Source organism: Pterocles gutturalis, unplaced genomic scaffold (assembly GCF_000699245.1).
Source record: "Pterocles gutturalis isolate BGI_N339 unplaced genomic scaffold, ASM69924v1 scaffold25228, whole genome shotgun sequence".
In the NCBI taxonomy this organism is placed as follows: Eukaryota; Metazoa; Chordata; class Aves; order Pterocliformes; family Pteroclidae; genus Pterocles; species Pterocles gutturalis.
This window is the reverse complement of record NW_010123720.1, coordinates 19,294-35,830: the sequence shown is the minus strand read 5'-3', so window position 1 is coordinate 35,830 and position 16,537 is coordinate 19,294. Positions and strand designations below refer to the sequence as shown.

The 16,537-nt window shown below is 39.5% G+C and overlaps 1 protein-coding gene across 1 annotated transcript in view; it reads left to right on the top strand.

The window, feature by feature from the left end:
- ATXN2 (ataxin 2) overlaps window positions 1-16,537 on the top strand; it is a 43,082-nt gene that overhangs the window by 12,215 nt on the left and 14,330 nt on the right. Inside the window, exons 5-17 of the mRNA XM_010078026.1 lie at window positions 1,076-1,273; window positions 1,759-1,937; window positions 3,423-3,632; window positions 5,589-5,771; window positions 7,270-7,458; window positions 8,180-8,287; window positions 9,278-9,348; window positions 10,057-10,364; window positions 10,849-10,912; window positions 11,028-11,180; window positions 11,857-11,917; window positions 13,933-14,117; window positions 14,711-14,843. Coding sequence (XP_010076328.1) covers window positions 1,076-1,273; window positions 1,759-1,937; window positions 3,423-3,632; window positions 5,589-5,771; window positions 7,270-7,458; window positions 8,180-8,287; window positions 9,278-9,348; window positions 10,057-10,364; window positions 10,849-10,912; window positions 11,028-11,180; window positions 11,857-11,917; window positions 13,933-14,117; window positions 14,711-14,843 — 2,042 coding nt within the window. The remainder of the gene's footprint in view (window positions 1-1,075; window positions 1,274-1,758; window positions 1,938-3,422; window positions 3,633-5,588; window positions 5,772-7,269; window positions 7,459-8,179; window positions 8,288-9,277; window positions 9,349-10,056; window positions 10,365-10,848; window positions 10,913-11,027; window positions 11,181-11,856; window positions 11,918-13,932; window positions 14,118-14,710; window positions 14,844-16,537) is intronic.

Below are 16,537 nucleotides of genomic sequence, written 5' to 3'. Positions count from 1 at the left end.
GATGCAGTAGCTGTGTGCTGGCTTGGAATTTGGCAAAGCCACTTGTTTTCCTAGTTCTGACACCAACACTTGAGTAATCTTGCATATATTATTTCATACTTGGCTTGTTTCTCCACCTACTTTGTTCTTCTTTTTTATATTATTTAAAGTATGTGCAGTAGCCATTGCATAATGCCCAGCACAGCATGGTCCAAGCCTCCACTGTCTTGTGTATTTTTATGTAGTTTATTCTAAAGTAAGGTTGGATGAAACAACTTTTGGAACTCAAAGGTAGAGTCAAAGACAAAGCGCAGAGTTGTTTTATGAAACCTGATACCTTAACAAAAATTAGAAAAGGTGAAAACCCAAAACATGGGTGACAGAAGGAACTGCCAGGTATGATGCCCATCTCTAGTGGCCCATCACTGCTCGTGTATTAAATTCTTACTTGGTGGCTTTCCTCAGGGAGCTACGTATGCTTTTTGCAATATGGTGTTACCTAATATAGATACACAGGATGGATGGTTTTGAGGTCCTAGGACATGGCAGATGAGTCACAGGCTTCTGGTCCTGTGCTCTAATGTATTAATCTTTTCAGCAGTTATTCATAACAGGAAGAGCTGAAATTCTATGGCTGGAATTGTCAAAAGATTAAGCATGTAACTCTTTAATTTCAGTAGGATTAGGGACTCTTGTAGATATTGGGAATGTGTAAATAGCTAAAGAAATTCTAATTTGGTCTCTTACAGTAGCTTCCTATCTAGACAATAGACTAAGGCTTTTTATTGCTAATGTACTCAACCGTGTTAAAAGTCAGACCCTTTGCATAGCTTTAGGGACTGGGGATTTTGCAAGTCATATGGAAAAGCTCTGCACCCTGACCTCAGTTCTCTAAGCAGGTAAATGACACTGAATTTTCACAGAATGTCAAACCAGTCCAGGAATATTGAAACACTAAAAAAGACAGCAAGTCTACTGGCTTAAAAGCAAGGTTTTTTTTTCTGACATGGTTAGAATTAACGCAGTGTAATTTTTGTAGCTCCTTTGTACTTTTGAATGCATTTCAGAGATTCTTTTCCTTTCCATTGTCTTTTAGGGTGCCATTAGAAAGAGATAATTCAGAAGAGTTTTTAAAACGGGAAGCCAGAGCAACTCAATTAGCAGAGGAAATTGAATCAAGTGCCCAATACAAAGCTCGGGTTGCCTTGGAAAATGATGAAAGAACAGAAGAAGAAAAATACACTGCTGTTCAGAGAAATGCTAATGAACGAGAAGGACATGGTGTGAACACTAGGTACTTGCATACACTGTGAATGGTATTTTTATTTAAACAATGTACATATTTTGGTACAGTAGCAATTTACTCATTGAAACTGTGCTTAGGTTAGGAACCTTGTGTAAACAGTCCTGCTGTTTTTGGCATTTATGCTAATTTCTACGTCTTTGCCTGTCCCTGGTCTATCTCTGTAGTGAAACAGACTCTTCTCCATTCTGATACGGCAATGTGGTGGATTCATACCGAATTACAGGAAAGGGCAGTGTTTTAATAAACAGGCATTAGGACTAAATCATTCAGTGTCTGGGGGCTCATGGAAAGTGGACTGTGTGGTCAATATCAAAAGCCAAGTGGTGAGGTGAACGTTAGGTCAACATCTGAATTTTGAATTTTCCTTGAGCTTCATTTGAGAAAGATAGAAAATACCAGCAGAGCACCTGATCAGGTACTTTTCATTGTCTGTCACTTCTGTCAAACACTGATAGAAATTTTCCGTGTTTCAGAGAAAATAAGTACATTCCACCTGGACAGAGGAATAGAGATGTCCTGCCCTGGGGAAGTGGAAGACAAAACTCACCAAGAATGGGCCCGTCTGGATCAGGCCCACCAGTTTCAAGGTCTGGATCCCATACTTCAGAATTCAGTCCTAACTCTGGAGGAGATCAAAGAGTAGTTAACGGAGGCAAGTATCTGACATCTAAATGAATGTGCCTTATAAAATTACAGTCAGTTGTCTAATTATGTTGAAACTGCATATGATGTGGTCTTAGGACGTGTTTGTAAGCTAGGTTAACATTCATCATTTAACACAGAGGTGGTGATTTTGATTTGGGTTTAACTTACTCATAATAAAAGACACATTTGACTGCACTGTGTGTACTGTTGCAGAGCAGAAGTACCACTTGGTTTCCTTCTCAAACACCTTTGTCTTAGATGATGGTCCAGGATGCAGTTTTAAAGAATAAAAATTGCTTTATGTGTTACTGCTGCTGGGCTCTGTGTGGAGGGAGCAGCAATGCTGACACCTAGTGAAAGGGAGGTGGCAGCCGAGGAAGCCGGTGCATGGATCAGTTCTGTTTCCCATTAAAAACCGACTTCATGATGCTGAGGAAAAAAAATCATTGTTGGGAAAGTAAAAGTGTTAGGGGGAAAGGAGCCAAAAGCTTTCTCTCCAAATAGCTGTTTGAGTATTTTCTGCTATACAAGTGGGTAATATTTATAATCCTGCATCACTAGGCTCTGTGTAGCAGGATTGATGTATCATAAACCAAACACCATTTTTGAGATGGGTTTCAGCAGTAGCCTATGCTTGAGGCATTATTTTTATAAGTTAAAATGCTATTACATGAGATTGCTGTGGATAAATTAAAAATTTGTAATACTCAAGTGCCTCTATCTGGAGAGGAAGTCTGAGAAACATCTAAAGGTAAGTGAGGCTTCCTTCTCAAATACAGAGTCAGCTGTATAAAGGATGTACAACTGGGTCTTGCCCCAACAATGCTAACCTTGAAACTGGGTCATAGTATTAGTGGTTTCTGTCATCCTATTACTCTCCTGAATGAACATCATCTACCTAAAATATTCAGAATGGCTTGTGAATTCAGTTTCTTTGTTTTGGAAACAATGAACCCTATATCCTAGATTAAAATACTACATTAGTACTTCAGAGAACTGATAAAGGCATAAATGTCAGGATTCAGACACTGAACACCGCTGCTGTTTTTTGTAAAGATACAGTTCCTAGCATTGATATTGCTCATCACTTGGTTTGAAAGTAGCAGTTTGTGTAGTCAGTGCTGTATGTGAACCGCTGTTTGAGAACCTCTGGTAGCTATTGTAGGACCTTGTCAAGAGTGATGCGTACTGTAGAACATATATATGATAGGCTAACAGATCAAACTTTACTGTCTGTTCCTTAGTAGTATTTGTAGATCCTAATTAACCCTTTGGGGAATTTCTGGCATTCAGATGTTAAATTTGACCTGAAGTGGAGGAAATAACCTCGCAGAGGCTATTTTATTGGTTGCAGAAGTAAACTAATCAATCCCCAAAGGGTTAAACATGAAAAATCATTTTGTCATATTTTACTTTTTTTTTTCTGTTGACCTTTTTCCCCATAATTTTTCTTTAGTTTTTATACTTTCCTTCATATCATTTGTTCTGTCAGGTGTTCCCTGGCCATCGCCTTGCCCATCTCCTTCCTCTCGCCCACCTTCTCGCTACCAGTCAGGTCCCAACTCTCTTCCACCTCGGGCAGCCACCCCTACACGGCCGCCCTCCAGGCCCCCCTCGCGGCCCTCCAGGCCCCCGTCTCACCCCTCTGCTCATGGTTCTCCAGCTCCTGTCTCTACTATGCCTAAACGCATGTCTTCAGAAGGTACAATACCACGATTTGTTCATGTTTTTGTTTGTCTTTGTTTAACTCCTTTGTAAGTTTAATTACAAAATTGTTTTTCCTCTTCATTACTTAACCTATAATTTGTGTTTAACTTTAGTTTATCAGACTATTTCTATTAACCTTTTTATTTTAAGAACTTTACAAAAACAAAATAAAGCTGTGAAATTTCCCAAGTTGGTATGAAATTAAACTCAGCTTTGTACACGCTGCTCAGTGTCTTAACCAACAGCAACATGCAGGACCTGATAAATTTAGAGGGCGTTTTTAGGAATATAAATTTATATAAAATACCAAATATTAAGATATAGTTGTTCCACAAAAAGCAGTTTCAAATTTAACTAAATAAAGGAATTAGCTATTTTTAAAAACCAACAATAATAATAAAAATACTGTATTCAGAGAAGTGCTCTGTGGACTGGGATAGGATAAGCTGCTTCAAAGGCGCATCTGTAGAAAACTTTAGATCTGTTGCATTGAGGCAGAACAAGAAGTCAGCTCCCTAGCAGTCAGTAATATGCAGAGAAAGGCTAACCCAGGAGTCTTCGGTCACCGTGTGCAGAAGTATCTGAACTAAATTTTGTTTGTCCTTGCAGGGTAGAGTTAAGGAACACATTTTAAAATTTTTATTTTATTTTATTTAAGTGCACTTAAAAACTAGCCTGCACAGCACGGTCTGGCAAGCCTTGAACAAAGCAAACTGGTTATATTAAACAAACTGGAAACTTGCGGTTTCTGCTCTAGCTGGCTCCACTGGAGCCACGGCAGAGAGACCAGTCATCCCGCTAGCTGAATCAGTAACTCTGCTCCGCAGCTTGCCTGATGAACACTCAAGGTGCTCCGTAACCAGAAGGTGGATGGTAGTAAGAGACGAGAATCCCTATGCAAATTCAGCTGTTTTTTAGCACTTGGGGTTGATTTGCCAGGCATGCGGTGAACTGCTGCTTACTGCAACATTTAATTTCTGTCACTAGAAGAGGATTGCTGGGAAGTGTGTATTCTTTAAAATACGTGCCTGTATGTAATCTGGATTGAAGTGTACTTTAGGTTCATGGTTAAAATAGAGACTGACCTTTGAAGACTTACGTAACTGGAAGAGGTACTTGATACTTGAGAACCTTATCTGAAACCAGAAAGCCATTACCTGAACTTTTCTCTATTATTGACCTACATTAAAAAGTATTGACATGTGAGTCTGATCTTGTAAAGAAAAATGTTTGTTAGGATGTAGAAACTGCATTGCTGCTTAGACTTGAGTATAACTGTTCTGTGGCAGCTGTGTAAGCTGTTCAGAATTACTGTATTCACGTATGACTTTAGCTTCTGGTGTTAAACATGCATGACTTGAACCTTGGGATAACAGTAACTTGTTTAGTTGCGATTTAGCTGACGTGTAAATGAATTGTGACCTGCTGCAGGCGATTCAGTCTCTGTGCAGAATGCTCTGCTGAAATTCCCCAAGAGCATTGGTCAGCCAGTGGTGACTACTCTGTAAATAAATGTTTGGTATCACTGACCACCTGACAAAAGTGATAGAAATTTTGTATTTTCTGGACAATGATAGCCTGGCCCTGTGCCTGTCCAAAGGGAGCTGGGCTACTTACCTTTTTGGCTTGTCTTTCAATAAGCAATATTGAATGTTTGGATTCAAATATTTTAAATCCAGGACTTACATACCTGTTTCACTTCTGATCAGGCTTCTAACTGTCAATGAAATGAGCTGTCATAGCAAGGTGATGAGCGTGTTGGTAGCCTGGCTGGACCAATGGCTTGGCCATGGTTCCCTGGTTCTAGTCCATGTCAGTGTAAATCGCTTGACTGTGTTACTGCGTTATTGAGAGTTATTAGATGAAATCCCGTTTTAAAACCAGTATGTTTGGATACTCATAGTGATGGACATTAAGTACTTATTGTGTGGGGTTGTCTTCTTTTTCTCAGGGCCTCCCCGGATGTCTCCTAAGGCACAACGGCACCCTCGAGGTCACAGAGTCTCTACTGGTAGGGGTACAATTTCAAGTGGCTTAGAATTTGTATCTCATAATGCACCAGGGGAAGCATCTACTACTGCAGTGGCCCGAGGCAGCCCTTCAGGTGGGACGTGGTCATCAGTTGTCAGTGGGGGTAGGTAAAGCTTGGCTTATTGCAGATGGCTTGCCAGGGGTACTCTAGAGTATGAATGCTAAGCAGAATACTGCATTTCTAGACAACTCAGGCTCCGAATAAGCACTGGTTTGCTAACTTAGCTTGCTTGGATGAAGTGGGAGGAGGATGTTTCCAGATAGCTTAGTAAAATAGTTGGTGACTCGGTCCTTCAATTGCAATATTGTCCTAACTGCAGAGGGGTTAAATCAGATGGTATAGGAAGAGAAAAGAAAGAAAAATGTGGGAATTAGTTGTTGAAAGAAGTAATTTTCAGGAAAGTTAGTGAAAAGAAGAGAAGTTATATACGGTCCGTTGCATCACTGAATTGGGTTAACAGCAGTGTAACTGTCTGAGGTTTACAAATGAAGGAGGTGTTTGGATAGAGGAAGGTTGGTGTTAGAAGATGAAATGATACTCAAGTTGGATATATTTTTCCTTTAAAAATTATGCAGGCTTTAAGTGTTTGTTCAAGTACTGTAGTAGCAGATATAGTCGGTGTCTCTTTTTTTTTGAATCCGTTAACATCTTTTTTAAATATTTGACTTCAAATTTAAAGCTCAGTCTTGTGACACAGGCACTAGTCTCAAGTTTCTGTAGTTGTGACCATGTTCTAGTGAGTTATCAGCAGCTGGGCGCTTTCTTGAATCAAATGGCAAGTGAGCAACAGTTTGGAGTCTGATACTTTTTAGCAGTGCTAGAATTCTAGAGGGGTGCAGTGGGAATGTATTTTTCAGAAAGGAGGTATGCATTAGACCCCCACAGACCTGTTGCCTTGGGAAAGATTTAAACTCTTCTGTTCCGGCATCATCTCTGATTCATCTTCCCATCCCCCACTTTATATATTATTAACATGCAAGTAGAAGTGTTAAACAACTTACCTTTCGCCTTCTGACTTGGAGTTTATATATGACTTAAAGCAACTAACGAGCCACAGTGGGCTGAGCAGGAAGCAGTACAACTTATTGTTTAAAGAATATACAACTTTCCTTGCTGCTTTAACACAGGGGCAAAAATATACATCAAATAATCCTTACTCAATAGGATATGTTGTTTTTTTTCCAGCTGGCAAACCTCCAAAAGAGGATGCTGTAAAATGGATGTGTTTTTTCAGCCCTTTTAAAAATGTTTTACATCTGTTTATATGGAGACCTGCCCACCTTTTCTGCTCTGCCTGAAACGGTGTTAATGTGAGCTGGTGTGGTTGTACTGCCGGGGGGCTGGGGAACATATTGCAGTTTCGTGGAGGGACTACAGGGCGGTGATCTATATTAGGGGACAATCTGCAGAAAAATCGCACTGCTTATCTGAAGTGCTGCGTTGTAAAGAACTAGGAGATGTACCTGAAAGGTAAACAGGTTTTCAATTACTATATAATGCTCCGCTTTTTAAAGCATGTTTTTAGTCATTTTAAAAATAAGCAAACTGCTGAGCAGATGAGGAAACTTATCTATAACTGTTTTTTCCTGTTTGTTTCTAGTGCCGAGATTATCCCCTAAAACACACAGGCCTAGGTCTCCAAGGCAGAGCAGCACTCCCACGGGACCAGCTCTGCCTTCTCCTCAGCCTGGTACTATTCCCACTGAATCTGTTGCCATGCCTGTTCCAGCTGCCTCTCCTACACCTGCCAGCCCTGCGTCCAACAGAGCCGTCACCCCTTCCAGTGAAGGTACGTTACCCTTGCTAGCGTGCAGGTGCTCCCTTTCGCTAATCCCTGGCAATAAATACACCTGTAGAAGAGTAAAGCTGCTTTCTAAATAATGGGAAAACTTCTGATGCATTTAGTTTTACTATGTAGTGAGTTTCTCTTTTCTCATGATGCTAGTTTAAACTGAAGTTGAAGGGAGGCTTTTTGATAAGTTCTGTATGCTTGATGTCTTCTGCTCTTTAAGGAGTATGGGCTTAATAGGCGTTTGACTTAATTGCGGATCTTTTTCGAACTGAATGCCTAGTTGTTTTCTAATTTAAAGAAACAGCCCATTAGTTTCAAAGGATATTTTGAGCATAGTGAAAGGAAGGGGGGAAAAAACATTCAAGAGAAGAGTCAAATGTCTAAGAACTCTCAAATCTTTATAGCATTCTGTATGAAGAGCTTGGACTGTTGTAAGTAGTTTGCTCTCAGTTTATAGTATTTTCAACCTAGTTCAGGTTCAGTGTATGATGAGGGATGTGTTTGACTGGGACTTTTTCATTTGGCTTAAAGACCGTAGTGTGGGGAAGGGGGAGAATAACCCTCCAGGACCTAACTAGGTAGCAGAAAATGTGTAACTTGGGATTTTCCTTCTGTAAGCTAAACATGGTTAAATGTCTCTTCTGTTTCTACCTTGCCATCTCTCTTTGATCAGTTTGAGTTGTGTAAAAGAGAATAACTTTGGCAATTTCTTTTCTAGCTAAAGATACTAGGCTTCAGGACCAGAGGCAAAATTCTGCAAGTGGAAACAAGGAGAATATAAAGCCAAGTGAGACTTCTCCTAGTTTTCCTAAACCTGAAAACAAAGGTTTGTATCAAAAGCTTTCATATATAATTGAGTAATGTAGGAATTCCAAGCACTAAACCTGCTATGTTGACTGCCTTAGCATTTTAAGGAAGAGTTGGAGGCAGTCTGGCTTGGGTGTTCTACAGAAAAATTTGGTCACACAGTTGTGAAGTGGCAGGCCTACAATTTTAAATGTTGTTCTTGACTCATTTCATCAACATGAAGTGTAGAGATGGTCATGTGGATGGTGTGATTTCTTTTCGTTTTTTTTTTCCTTCTTTCTTTTTCCCTCATTTCATCAACATGAAGTGTAGAGATGCTTATGTGGATGGTGTGATTTCTTTTCATTTTTTTTTTTTTCCTTCTTTCTTTTTCATGCTCACAAAGCTGTTTTTTTAGCTGTCCTTTGACTGAATGAGTGTTTCTACTTAGAGCTATGCTCACAATACTTCTGAGCATCGTGGTCAGCACAGGTTTTTTTGTAACTGTACTTCTTCCTATTATGCCTTAAATTTGGCTTTCTCTGCAGCACTGTTTGTCCATTCAGTTCTCAAAAAAAATCTTGTCATGTTGTTGAACAGAATGGTAGACTCATTTAGGATGGAAAAGACCTTTAAGATCAGAATCCAGCTGAAAACCTGACCTTGTTCAGTGTTTCACCTTTACTTGTCATGTCTTGAAACGCTGGCATGTTCTGTTCTGAGGGTTTTGTTGCATATTTCTTTGTGTTCAGCTGAGTTCTGCAGTCCCTGCACCTCAGGGCTTGTGTCTTGGTGCGATGCGTTAGAACTATAGACGTCTCAGTTATGTAATGGTGTGGTTTCACAGAGTATTTTTCTGCACTCATGCACGTAGTTCATGGAATTTTACAAATTATGGATTAAATGACATCACTGTATTTCATTTTTTGCTATGGAAACGTTTCCTTTTTGCAAGCTGAGTAATGTGTAGGAGTTGTATGTAAAACTTGTATTAGAAATGCATGGACAATGTTGGTCTTGTGTTTGGCAGGTGTATCTCCAATTGTTTCAGAACATAGAAAACAGATTGATGATTTAAAGAAATTTAAGAATGACTTTAGGGTAAGTTCTTCTGTATGTTAACTTAATGGTGTCATAGTTCTTGTGTGCATCCAGATAATTTTAATTAATTGAACACATGGCATGTGTTAACAGGAAAACAGGTCCTGACTACTCATGCTTCGTTTATGAAAATGCATGGTAGATATTATAAAATCAATGGTGACTCTTGCTAGTATAATTACCTAATACATGTAAATGTGTATCTTGAGTGTACACTGAAAATAGTACTTGAAACCTGTTTGACCATTAGGTACAAATAATTATCACATTTACAGTGTGGAAGAGCTATTTCAAAATTAAATAAAGGGTTTTGCAGAGGAAAATGGAAGGTGAATTCATATTACTTATTTTCTGGTTATAATGGTTTATTAAATCAGGTTAGCTTTTCAAGTGGTACTGTTAAATCACACGGGGAGGGGGCTGGGGGGTGAGTCCAGAGGGTTGTCTTAAGCTTTCCTGTCACTTCCTAATCAACATATAGGTCAGTTGAGTGGCTGAATAGTTTCTTTCACAGTGTAGGCTTAAAACATGGTCAATGTTCATAGATTTCTTTTCTAGTAGAAATGGAAATGTATGTTTTAAAAGGTCATTTCCAGATGATTGAGGCCTACGGGACTGTATTTTACTCTGGGTATGTGATAGCATTAGATTGTCCCTCCCTAGTTCTGTATATCAATTTACTGAATATATTCCTTGGGTTTTTTTCAGTTACAGCCAAGTTCCTCTTCAGATGCAGTGGATCAGCTGCTAAACAAAACCCGAGAAGGTGAAAAATCAAGAGATGTAGTTAAAGAAAAAACAGAATCAAGCCCTAAAGAATCTATCATAGAAACTGGCAGTAATACTAACTCTAACGGTGGCAGTAGCAAACCTAATAGTCCAAGTATTTCTCCTTCAATAAGTAATAGTTCTGAGCAAAAGCGAGGGCCTGAGGTAACTTCACAAGGTGTACAGACATCTGGGCCTGGAAGTAAACAAGATAAAGAGGATAAAGAGGAGAAGAAAGATACTTCTGAGTGAGTAATTATGCCTTTTAGAATAAGCACATCTGTTATTAGCACTTATCCATGTGTAGAAAAAGCTATTCTGAATGTGTAATAATCTTGCTGTTCATACGGCCGGTGCAGGTCCTCTGTTGTAGAGAAAACAACGGGTGAAGTGACTGTACTGAAAGTCATCTTGTGAGTCAGTGGCAGAGCTGCAGATAGAACTCTGGTCCTGTTGATGCCTAATCCATATCTAAATGCTTATTTAAATGTTTTCCTGGCTCGTATGAGCTGTAGTATCAACAGCAGGAAAACTTTTTTATGGATAAGTATAGTAAGAGTACCATCAGTAAGAGCTGGCTTTTTGCATGCCATGTGTTGTTTGAGTTCTCAAAAATCTGACTCACAAATGGAAATGAGGTATTTAATCTCTTAAAGTTTGTAATTGTTTGTAATTCTGCAGATATGCTTGCAGAAGAATAATATTGAACGTAATTTTTTGTTCTTTTTTCAGGCAAGTTAGAAAATCAACACTTAACCCTAATGCAAAAGAATTCAACCCTCGATCTTTTGCTCAAGTAAGTTACTTGACACTGTTTAACATTGCCTTTGAGTAGATCTTTAGAAGCAGACCTTTTACTTGGAGGATAATCAGGCTAATCTTGTATATGCATTGCTGAACTCTGTTTGTAGCCGAAACCTTCAACTACTCCAACCTCCCCTCGTCCGCAAGCTCAACCTAGCCCCTCCATGGTGGGTCACCAGCAGCCAACCCCAGTGTACACTCAGCCTGTTTGTTTTGCACCAAATATGATGTACCCGGTTCCAGTGAGTCCAGGCGTGCAGGTAAACTGCAGCTTATGCTGCAAACTCATTAACACTTTTCAGATGATTGCCAGCAAGTTGAGGAGACTTAGATCTAAGTTAAAACAGTGAAATGGGACAGCTTGTATTGCCCTTGTAAATATGGGCACAACTACATTGTTGTTAAGTTTTAGCTGTGCAAATATTAACTTGAATACTGGCTTTTCCCAGTGGTCCCTCAACCTAGATGCTCTAATAGTCTCAAACCCTTGTAAATTCCAGCAACTCTTACTCACATCTACTGTTAATCTGTGCAGACTTCCTCCTCAGTTGGCCAAGCATAGTCTTACTCTTTTTAAGTTTTAAGCAACTGTTTCTTTGTCTTCAGCTTCCAGCTGTGCCCCACTAGTTTCTGGTCATTGTAGGGATTACTAGGATTTCAACTCTAACACTGTTATAAAGCTGTCTGATTTAGTACATTGCTTGAAGCGGCAGTAATAGCATTGCTTTTCTCGTTTTTGCAGACCAGATGGTCTTAGTTGTTTGTACATGCAGACTTAATCATCGTGATCCAAGCAAATGTCGTAGGTTAGGCAGAGTTCGCTTAACCATGTACCGTAACAGAGTAAACCACATCAAAGCTGAGCGGGGCCCTCGCCCCGACACACACACTCTTTTGAAAGGAATGTCATAGCTTCAACTCTTCCTTCTGTTTCAGCCTTTGTATCCTATTCCCATGACGCCCATGCCAGTGAACCAAGCCAAGACATATAGAGCAGGTAAAGGTGAGAATAATACTGCCTGTTTGGTTCTTAGTCTGCATGCAGCATGAAAAAATTACAAATGTTTGTGTATTTTCTAATCCATGTTAATTTGTTTTTGATTGATATTTTAAATGCTGTTTTTAATAAAGGGAAGTAAGTGGAAGTCATAATGCGTTTCTAGATACACTAATTCAGCCAAAACTTGCTAAGTTTGAGTAATGGGGAGTTGCGTGGTTTGGAATCTGATTTGACAAATGGGAAAATGTCCCTTACTTGGAACATTAGGGTAAGCTGATCGTCTCCTGTATTTTGTAAATGTTATGGGGTTGTTTGAAGGGAGCTTTCTGTACTGGTTTACAGCAGAGCCCTCAATGGTGACTTAACAGAGAGGGGGTTTTCGTCAACAAGCAAAATTGTTATTTCTTCAGAAAGAGTATGCTACGCTACTCTTCTGGAAAGAACTTGCTGCTGGTTCCAGTTTGTTCTTTTGCATTCCTTCTGCAACAGTAACTGAACAGCTGGACTAACAATGCCATGGTTTTAACAAGTGACACCTGTGGCTGTGGAGACGAGAACATGTGTGGTGAGATGCACTCTCTTCTGTGCAGAGCAGCAAAGGAGCAGAAAAATGATGGTCTTGTTTTTATAGTCATGTTTCAGATAACGCTCTAATTCTACACAGTGCATGCTTTCTTGCAATTTTACACAGTGATCCAAGATGATAGGTTCCAGTGCTGCAGCTCCAGTCACTGGAGGAGGAAATTGTTTAAAAGAGCAGTTCTGCTGTTTAGAAATAAACAAGTAGTCTTTATGAATGTAGGAAAGACAAAAACCTGCAATGTATTTCTGTTTTAAAACACACTGACTTTACTGTGGCCTGACCCTTGAAATCTTGTGGTTGGTAACACTGATTGTTTTAATCAGAAATATATTGCTGTGTACCCACTTGCTGTGTGAAGCTGCTCTCCCATTCTGAATTCTTCAAGTTTCATTATTTTCTGCGTATCCACTCTGTGTGCAGCATAGTCCTGAAGGAGCTGCGTGGGTTAAAGTTCAGTGCCTTCAACGCTGTTCAAGTTGCCTCCTGTATTTACTTTTTTCTATTGTTGATTTGCAGTGTAAATACAATCATCACTGAGTGAATTTACTGACATGACTTCAACATTTCCCTCCTTTCCTCTCTCTAAGGGGTCTGTCTACATTGCACACTGCAGTGGAGTTCACAGGTGCTTGAGTTAGCGTAGTTCTTAGTTGCAGTCTCACTGCAGCAAGCTGGAGCTCACCTTGAACTCTCATGCCCTGTTGCTTAGTAGGCTGAATTAGTTTGCTCTGAGTGCCTTGCTGCTGTGGTTCGGTTGGTCGTTTTACCAAGATAGCTCAGGTAGTCCCACACTACTGCGCTCTGCTCTCTTTAATCTTTCTTCCCTCTAATTATTCCTACTCCTCGTCTTCTTATGGGTTGACTTGTCCCCTTCGGTGTTGACTGTGACCCAAAAGTTGCTTTCTGCTATCCTGAGGGGTAGCACAGAGCTTAAAATATGTCAATACCTCAAATTGCGGCTGCGTGGAGACCTTTATTCTGCTCTCCCCAGCCACGAGCACAAGCAATTTCAACAGGCTCAGCTTTCCAGTTGATGGAACAGTTACAGAGTATTTCCCATAGAGGGTGAATTAAGCCTTTTGAAGGGGACAGGGTCAAATTTGATTAATGTAGGTATCCTGATATAACCTTTCTCTTCTGTTATTGATTCTTGCCAGTCTTTCTCTCCCTCCACCTTCCTTCCTTCAGAAAAAAAGCAGGCCTGGGTTTATGGCCATGTATGTTGCTCAAAGGTAGTGATGAAAATCAGACGTTCCTTGGAGGAACTCCTTTTCGTGTGGTTCCTTTTTGATAGAGCTCTAATATGTGGTTAGAGGTGAGGGGTGAGGATATTCCACTTGGTCACAGTGACGTTGTAATGTAAAGCCTTTCAGGAGGATGGTCGTGCTTTGTCCCACGTTTCTAATGTCAGGCACTCTTTGCTTTGTAGTACCAAATATGCCACAGCAGCGGCAAGACCAACATCATCAGAGCACCATGATGCATCCTGCCTCAGCAGCAGGCCCTCCAATTGTAGCTACGCCACCTGCTTATTCTACACAATATGTTGCATATAGTCCCCAACAGTTTCCTAATCAGCCTCTTGTGCAGCATGTGCCACACTACCAGTCTCAGGTAAGAGTCCTTTTAGTGTACGTGGTAAGTCAAAAATTAAGTGTCTCAGTCCAAAATTTATCTCGAGGTCACTGAGCAGCTTCTGTGTTCTGGAGCATACTTGGTGGTGTTGTAATGCGTTTCAAAGCCTGTAACAAATTTTAAGGTCGGTTTAGAAATTGGCATTTATTATTGATACTACCTTTGTAGCTCTTTGAAGAATTCCTTTCAGGTCATGGCCAGGACATCTCCTAGTTATGTGTTCTAAAAATAAACTATGTGGTGTACTCCTCTTACTTCAAAGGCTTTTAAATATACATATGTAGTTGGATAAATATATAATTACATGCATAAACTTACTAGATTATTAGAGTGGCAAAAATTAGGTCTGCCAATGGTTTTTGTCAGTTTCTAGCCCACTGCAGAAAACGTCCTTAAATTTTTAGAAACAATTGGGGTAATTGTGGTAGTATGAAATCTTTGGTTTGCTCTGCATTTTTAGTAAGGCCGAGCTATTACTGTTTCTGAATACGTGATTCTTGTTTAGATGACACTAGTTTCTTTGTAGTAGTCCTCCAATTAACTGTCTGTTTTCTTCTCTCTGTTGAATGCAGCATCCTCATGTTTATAGCCCTGTAATACAGGGCAACGCTAGAATGATGGCACCACCAACACACGCACAGCCGGGTTTAGTATCTTCTTCTGCAACACAGTATGGTGCGCATGAACAGACGCATGCTATGTATGGTAGGAAACGTTTTGTGTTATATGTAACTTTTTAAGTTCTTATGTTGTGCAGGGATGTATTTAATCTCAAGATTCAAACATAGGTGACATTCAGATTACACCAGTAGATGTGGTTTATATTTCATAAGATGATGAGCAGAGCATTGAAAACTGAGCCACCTGGTTAAAATGAAAACTCAAGTATGCTGATTTCAGTAGGATGCCAGTGACCAAGATGAAATTTCAACCTGGGAGCTGCTAAAGAATATCTGCTGAAAGAAGTTTGTTCAAGTTCTCTTGATGCTCTTGACACAACATCCCTTGATTGTTTCTTGATTATAATTAGGACTTGTTTTATTGCAAGGCTATGACCTCAGTTTCAAAACTTGACTTTAGTTCTGACAACTAGTGAAATGCTGTCTTTATGATACTACTAGCATTATTAACAGTATGAACACTGCTGTTTAAGAAAAATAAAACGTGTTGCTTACCTTTCTTTTTGGTAAGTCAAGAATAAGTATATGAAACAGCTCATGTGTTGCTCTGACTTTGACAATTAGTCTCCAGCATTACCAGATGGGTGTATTTCACTTAACAGTGAAGTGCTGAAAATGTGGGTTACCTTGTTACAAAGTAAAATGTGAAAGAACTTCTACAGGGTTATAAATGTACGATAAACCAATGCCCAATTCGGAGGAAAAAACTCACTGCAAAACATGCTATTGAAAGAGGTAGAGTCGAGGTTGCTAGAAGGCTTGGAAATTGTCGTAAAATGTCAAAACAGCAGATGGTCTCTTGAAAACATGGCATTTCAATACTTGTTATAGCATCTGAGGAAGACTTTTATTGGGTCACATATATTATTGACTTAGATTCTAATAAAAGATTTTCTGTACCTTTAGACATCTTTGTATGTTTTCCGGTGCTTAGTTTTACACTGCTACTTCATGGAAGTCCATGATGTGTCATGAAAACTTACAAGGTTAAGAATCTGAAGTTTAGTGTGAAATTAATTCTGATTTTTAAAAGACTGTGTCTTACCCATCTGAAAACATCCTGTCAGATCTCTGCAGCGGTATGGTAACATAGCTAAGAAACAAAAAATAATAGAGAGAAACCTTTCTGACACTTGGAGGAAGAACATTTCAGCTCATTTCTGCTGAAGTGGAAATGGAGGTTATTTGTAGAGATTAAGTCTTTCTCTCACAGGTCCTTGCTAATTGTATTACTTTGATCTTTTCAACTCTTTTGCTTGAGGTGTCCATGTAAATAGATCTTCTGTTTGCTTTTTCATTAGATTAAATAGAATTCCGATAAAGTGAATGATCAAAGGCTTTCAGATTTTTATTGGTGGAAACTCTCCTCAAATCCTAATTAAAATAAAACCAAACATGAGATAATCTGAGATTTGATTCAGAATGGTTGCATGTGACTTCCTGGCAATTTCCCATTGTGCACCATCCTTCTCTTCTGTCACCAGTGGGTTCTACAGCATTGACGTACAAGCCCATTCCCTTGGTTGGCTTTGATCAGATGTCCCTATAGTTTTTTCACTGATATTCTATCTTACAACTGTTAGATCTGATTTTGTGTTGGTTTTGCAGCCTGCATGTTATAGGGATGTGACTAACTACCGGTGCAAACAACCAAGTTGGGTCAAACTTGAGAATCCTTTGGTATTTCCTGCCATGTAATTAAATATTACTTTTCCAAGA